Below are 7,154 nucleotides of genomic sequence, written 5' to 3'. Positions count from 1 at the left end.
GGCTACTACTCCCATGTTCTTTGCTTAGCTACTGCTCCGCTAATCAATAAAGGGAATAAAAGCCTGTTTTTTTTTTGTATATAAATAAAGTACCAGAGTTGGCAAAGTCTGCCACAAATACTCTCATATTATATTCTCATATAAAACAATGATCTTGTTTTTTTTAACAGGATACAATTTGTATCAACAAAGCGAGGCGTCGTCTGAATATTTCATGAACCACGGCGAGAGTTTTGGCTTCACAGACACTTTTCCTCAGACGCTTCGAGAGAATCGCAGAATTATTATTCCGTTCTGAACAAACGCAGCGCAAAGTGCTTTAAAACATCGAGAGGACATTATACTTTGTATGTCGTTAAAAACACTGAAATTCATTATATTTTCTCTTTAAATGATTAAAAGAAATAGCGCTGACCATTTTTTCCCCCCCATCATTTTATGGATGATCAAAAATAATAATACTGATAATCTGTAAATTTCATTTCACCAATGAGATTATTAGTGAAATATTTGTAGCAGTATATATAAACAGTATATTTCTATAAATGATCCTCTCGTCCATTATATTATTATTATAATTTCAAGAGGTTTTTCCCAAATTTCGTCCAGATCGTTAGAAAATGGTAATAAATTAACACAATTTTTTTTTTTTTTTTTTTACAATAAAGTTAAAATAAACAATCACCTCTTTATGTAGTTTAAAGACGGGGGAAAAAAAAGACGGGTTGGTTTTGAAATTAAATAAAAAATTAAAAAGTCAGCTGACAGCAAACAGAGGAAATAAGCTCTCATTGTGGGGGCTTTTTCCACTGGACTTTTTTGCCGTCGTCTTTTTGTGGGTGCCGCAAAGTTTCACTTCCCTGTTGGGGAAATCCACAAAATATCACCGCGGCGTCGTCTGATCGGCCACCTGCCGCAGCAGGAATGTTCAATATTTGTGTGTGAATTTAAGCAGCTCTTATACCCTGATATGATTGCCCCCCCCAAAAAGAAGAAAAAGAAAATACAACAAAACAACAAAAGTGCCAAAAACAGAACAATAATAATAATAATAATGATAATGATAAAAAAATAGGTAAATAACTTAAAATAAATTAATTTAAACGAACAAACACTGTCACCCTTTACACACAGTGAAAAGTCTCCTGAAGCACATCGGTGTCTTAAGTGCTGAAATAGCCGACGTATAGAAAAATATGGCAATTTTTTTTTGGGGGGGGGGGGGGTTCCCTTTACGGACATACCATTAAAAAATATTAATGACACGACTTCCCTGCAGTGACGATAAACGCTCCGTTCCCAGACTTTTGGTTTTTTTGTACAGGTTCACCCTGGATTCGACTGCAGGGGCGATTCTAAGCTAGGACGCTAGCTGCGACTTCTCCAGCAGAATTAAAGCTGCGAGCTCCTGAGCGTCCCTCACGTGAGGGTTCCTGCTCATCACTATTCGCACCAAATCCGGGGGGAAGATGCCACACAGGTTGACAAACATCCTCTCTCGGAGGTCCGGGTGTCGAGCCAAGGCCGGGGGGAGCTTCTGGTGCTGAGGGACCGACGGAAGGTGGCTGCTTTTGTGGGGAGAAATGGATGCGAGGACCATCTGAGGGAGGGGTGGAAGACGGGCTGGTGAGTGATGAAGGTCTTGCCGGCCCCTGCTCTGGTAACTAAACGGGTCGTAGTAAGACTTGGGCGACTGCTGATACTGGTGGTCCCAGTTTATCGGTTGGTGGTTCATCCCGGAGTAGCCTCTGCTGGAATGAAGGGGTGACCCTTCGTACGCTTGGGAGTCCGGGAGCCCGCCCTCCTGCCAAAGGGAGCCCATCGGACTGCGGCTCTGAGGGTTAGCACTGGGCGTTTGCGGTGGTGGGCACTGCGGTTGAGCTAGGAAGTCCCGCGGGAAACTGTTCCGTGGCGGATGTTGGAGGTGTGACGGGACGTAGGCTGAGGCGGGTTTGAAAGAATGCGGGAGTGCGTGAGAGGAGGCGGCGGAGGAGGACAAAGGGCCATCCAAGCCGAAACCAAGCTGTTTCTGCAACGTTTGAGGGAGCGGGTAGCTGTGAGGACCGTGCTGCCCCAGGCCAGGCGGGGCGCGACTCGCGGTATGGCCGTACTGGCTGGAGCATTGATGGTGGAGGTGAGGGTGGTGGTGGTGGTGGTGGTGATGGTGGCACCTGGGGCCGTCGTCTAACAAAAGGTCCGGGGAGAAAGAGTCCGAGCTGACGCTGCCTTCGCTGCTGCAGTCTGACAGCAGCGATCCAGCTCGCAGGTCGGCCGGGAAAAAGCGATCGGGACTTTGTGGAACGTCCAGACTGAGGCTTGAGTAGGCCTTGACTAGCGAGCTGTAGCCCAGCTCAGGAGACTTGCACCTGTGATACGAGTCGGCCTGGAGTGAACCTGAGGCTCCAGCAACTCTGGAACTCCCTCCACCGCCGCCACCCGGATTTTCCCACCGATCCAGGCTTCCGGATGAAGGCGGCGCCCCTGAAGCAAAATGCCCGAAATAGTTGCTGCCACAGCTGCTGCTGCTGCTGCTGCTTCCTCGACGTCCCTCCAGTTTGGACTGTTCGTGAAGCCGGTCCTCCACCAGGTCAGTGAAGGAGCGCTGAGGGCTGCGGCTCGGACGTTTCTTTGGCGTTCCCAAACTTGGACCGACCTCCGCCGCTCTGTGATTCTGACCCAGACTTTGGCTCTTCGTCATCAGAGTGTCGTCCAGCAGACCTCTGGAAGCCGTCGATGAAATTTTGGCGCTGGCGCGGAGCTCGTCCGCCACGGCGCGCTGGGGGTGGTTGCCCCTTTCCGGGTGGTAGAACTTGCACTTGTGACCATAGGTGCACTTCTTACCTGGAACATGAAAGAGAAATATACTTCATGTTATTTCTGGTAATTTAATTTGAAAATAAATAATACAGTGTAGTATAAATGGAAGTTTTACCGTATGGGCATGGCTGCTTCCTGGGAATAATAGGCCTCTTCCTTAGGAAGTTCTCCAGACTGGGACCATGGCGTCCCAACGGGTCGTCAGGTGGCATGAATCTGAAATCACGGACAATAGACACCGTTAAATGAAAATAAAAAGCATAAACCAGCAATTCCCACAAAAGTGTGGGCTGTAGCCCCCTAGTGTGCCTTGATGGTACTGCAGGTGGACCATGGAAGGTCCTTAAATATATGTTTTAAATTTTCATTTAAGTTTTAAGTATGATAGATTGGAGCCATGGCATCTCAATTATTATTTTATATTTGACCCAGTATATCAGGCTTAAATGTTAAGTTAATTTTTGGTCTCTGTTTCCTTTTGTTGGACCGTGTGTTTTGCTTGAGGTTCTGATTCGTTCAAAAGTCCCTTTTCTTTTGGATTTTGCTTAGGTTTTGCAAGTGTGTCAGTTCTTTTTACGATCTTGTGGTTTTATATCTGTTTTTGTTTGCCTGATTCGTGACACCCAGTTGGCTCCACGGTTGTGTGCCTGCAGGTTTGTGCAGTATATTTAAATCCCAAGATAATTCAGGAAACCATAAAAACTAAATGATTTAACTCGTTGGTTTCAGACTTAAAGCCAAAACGGTAGCATTTTGCATTTTGAGAGAGAGTCTGAAAAACTGGAAAACAAAAATTAAGGAAGCAGAAGATCAAAAGATCAGTGATGTGGAAGTGAAAAAGTGTTTTATTCTGGCGTGATCATATTGCTTCATATTGCCAAAATAGTTTCCTGAGCTAAAAAGTTAAATTTCGGCAAAAAAGAAAAGTCCTTTATTTCCCAGTTCCTTACTTGTCATTTACGAAGGAGTACATCAGCAGACGCTCGTCGATGAACTTCTTCCACTCCGGCTTCTCGTTGGCGAGGTCGCGGTAGTTGTCGTTGGACACGATGATCCCGTCCGACTCGTACGCCAGTTTGACGATGAAGCGGTCGTCGTAGCAGACCACGCGGCGTCCCTGCACGCGCCGGGACGGCGTGAAGACCAGGATCTTCTCCTTCTCCAGTTGCCGTAAGATCTCCTGGTCTGAAAGGAAGAGACACGAGCACGGATGACGCCAAACGCGCGGTTGAAAAAGCTGCGGTTCGGTTCCTATGAAGACGCGTTGTTTACCCGTGATGAGAGCGTCGGGCCGCGACTGCTCCTTTCTCCAGGCAGGAACGAACACGGTGACGTCGCGGTGACCTCGTTCCAGGAACCAATCGACGGCCAGCTGGATGCCTTGGCAGGAGAACACCTCCTTGTTTCCATGACTGTAAGGATAGAAAGAAATGTCGAGATCACACATGGGGACAATTCCAATTCCTATCTTAACCCTGAAGCTCAACCCTTAATCTTAACTGGCCCTCAAAACCAAGTGTTGAGGGTTATCTTGTCACTTAGAAATGGGACACCCCTTAAATGCAGATACGTCTTCAGACTGTAGGGGGCAGAATAACGCGAAAGCTGTCTGTCAACTCCAAAAAAGAAGAAAAACACATTTACGTCAGGATTATTTATTACGATCCGTTTGTCAGTCAAGTTATTAGGTTGTCAGTTAGTTATAAGATGATACTCATACAAATATTCAGCTGACAGTTACCACACACCACGGCTTATTGAAAAGTAAACCATAGCAAACCATCGCTTGTCCGCACCGGCCGGCTATTGACAAAAGATCGTAAAATAAAAAATAAATGTTACGCAACAATGACGTAAATAATCCATAATATCGGCATAAACTAAGATAATACAATGGATTTCATCATCTCTATTAACAAAGAAAATACTTCATTTGTAGCGTACTCGTTTCGTTGCTTTCGGCGCCATCTTTCTTATGTCAAAACACGCAATGCATTCTGGGTAGCCCTTTGCTCCCAAGGGTGGTCTCGGAAAATCTCAATATTGAGGGCGATACAGCCCTTAAACTTGGCCCTCAACTCAATTTTTCTGAGGATCGGGACAGCACTTGCACTAGAGGGAGCGCATTTTTGAGATTGAGGGTTAAGCAAGGAATTGGAATTCACCCTTAGATTTTACCCGAGGCAACAGTGCTAGCCGCGACTTCCGTGTGCCACGTGGCCTGGGTTCAGGACAGATCTTTCTTTTCCTTACCTCATGGCTACGTTGCTGCCGTCCACCACGACGGGTCGAAGGTTATCTTTGTCCTCCAGGAGCTGGGATGGACAGAGCAGGCGACAGGAGTCCAGAGAGGAGTTGAAAGTCGAGGAGAAGGAGGAGGACAAAGAGGTGGAGGACGGAGCTGCACAGACTTGCTGCTCCATCTCTGTTTTGGTGCCCAGTTTGACCAGTTCGCCCAGGATGTCATTGATGAGCGCGTCGGCGCCCAGTTTCCTCAGCACCAGCAGCACCAGCTCCTCGGCGTAGCCCAGCTTCAGCGCAAACTCCACCTTGGCGCGGCACTCGGTGACGGGGTCAACGGGAGCGGCCGTTTCCACCTGCGTGGGGGATCGGTTGAGGGTCAGGTCCAGCCTGACTGGCTGACGGAGGACAGAGGGAGAGTCCTGGTGGTGGTGGTGGTGGTGGTGGTGGTGGAGATGAGGCTGATCTTGACGAGATCCAGAACCGGACAACCCGCTCTGAAGTCGTTCATCGTCGCTGTCGGACACGGCGCTCTCCTCGGACAAGTTGCTGCAGCTGCTGCTGTTGCTGCAGCTTGAATCCGTGCTGAAGCTCGCGCTGCTGTCGCTGGAGGCTCCACCTCTGACCTTCAGGATGTTCCCAGCCCCCGCCGCAGCACTCGGGCCGCCCTGCCGCTCAGCGCCGTCCACATGGAGGTAGTCCAGGTCCAGCTCCAGGCTGAGGATGTGGCCCGTTCCATCCTCCAGATGGTCCTTCAGGCCCATGAAGCCGTCTCATACATCCAGCTCCACGCCCTCCGTCACCTCCCGGGCTCCGGACCGACCCCACTGTTACTGCCTGCAGGTTCACTGCTCCCTGACTGATCCTGGGAGCAAAGCTTTTGGGGAAACACAACAAACGATTGGTTAAATTACTGAAAACTGTTCCTTAATATATTCAAATTATCTTTGAATTTCAATTACTGCAGCTGTAGTGTAATTGCTGTTTATGTGGATATAGATGGGACAAAATAATAATCAATCAAAAATCAGTGACATATCCAAATCCTCTGTTATCCCTCCAAAGTAAATTTTACCATCAGGTAGTTTAAACAAGATGTTGCCAAACTGGCATTCACAGGGTTAAAATGCTCGTAATAATTATGACGACGGTGATAAAATAATTATAGCGTTCACAGCTATAATTATTTTTTCGTTCCGTTTGCATTGACACACAACCGCAATTATGACGAGAAGCTCCAGTTAACCTGCCGGAACAAATTGTACGTACAATAAAACGTCAAATAACGTATTCACAAATATACATTTACAGACCGCTTATTCGACTTCACAGAGACAAAGTACGGAAATACCCACGTTCGCCCGATCGTGAACATTTAAACCAACAAACAAAGTGGAAAAGTCGCCCTTACTTTGCGCCGAGATCTCCTCCAAAAACCTTACAACTGCTGTGTGAGTGTGCAGCAGAGTAATCTACTCTCTCTCTCTCAAGACCTCAAGCTACGCCCACTAATTTGCATATAGAAACTTGCCCACACAAGTCAGATAATAACGTATGCTCCATATCACCAGGTAATTAGTGCCGTTAATGTAAAGCCCATCAGGACGTTTTTGTTTTTACAGGCGTTTAAGCGAGAGAAGACGTTTGAGAAGAAGCGTAACCTCCCTTACCTGCTGCTCCACTTCTACTGATTTGCATGTTAGCTGCTGTGAGAGCTGCACCCAGGCAGAGCGCCTGCCAAACGCCCTCGATCCCCTGACTTGTACGTAATCGTCATGAGCCGAGGCCAAGAAGACGTCAGTCGGTGTTATATCGGTGCCCTTCGAGAACCCAAGATAAACAACATAATGACACGTCGGTCGGCGATGATGTTTGTTTTTTCACACAGTTTGTGTGAAACGACGACGACGGCGGGCGGCGCTTTGTCATTAGTTGCACGCTGGCGTATATAAATCCACCAGCGTATGCGTGGACTGCGAGAGTGTGTACGGCATTGTGTTTATCCAGAATGCAAAATATGTCCTTGAATAAATACGCAGAACAAACATGGGTTGGCAAACTCGGAATCATGTTAGAATCGCGTTCACGTGTCCTCA

The 7,154-nt window shown here is 47.4% G+C and overlaps 1 protein-coding gene across 1 annotated transcript; it reads right to left on the bottom strand.

Moving 5' to 3' along the window:
* Positions 1–469: 469 nt before the first annotated feature.
* Positions 470–5,822, bottom strand: LOC310938731 (putative ribonuclease ZC3H12C; the record flags this gene model as incomplete). The annotated part of the gene is made up of 5 exons (XM_083903306.1): positions 470–2,841; positions 2,933–3,033; positions 3,768–4,002; positions 4,090–4,229; positions 5,071–5,822. 5 exons carry the CDS (start codon positions 5,820–5,822, stop codon positions 1,361–1,363), a joined length of 2,709 nt encoding a protein of 902 aa, XP_083759432.1. The 3' UTR covers positions 470–1,360.
* Positions 5,823–7,154: the final 1,332 nt, after the last annotated feature.

Source organism: Microchirus variegatus (genome assembly GCF_963457635.1).
Source record: "Microchirus variegatus genome assembly, chromosome: 16".
NCBI classification, from domain to species: domain Eukaryota; kingdom Metazoa; phylum Chordata; class Actinopteri; order Pleuronectiformes; family Soleidae; genus Microchirus; species Microchirus variegatus.
The sequence above is the reverse complement of the archived record's forward strand: the minus strand, read 5'-3'. Positions and strand labels throughout refer to the sequence as shown.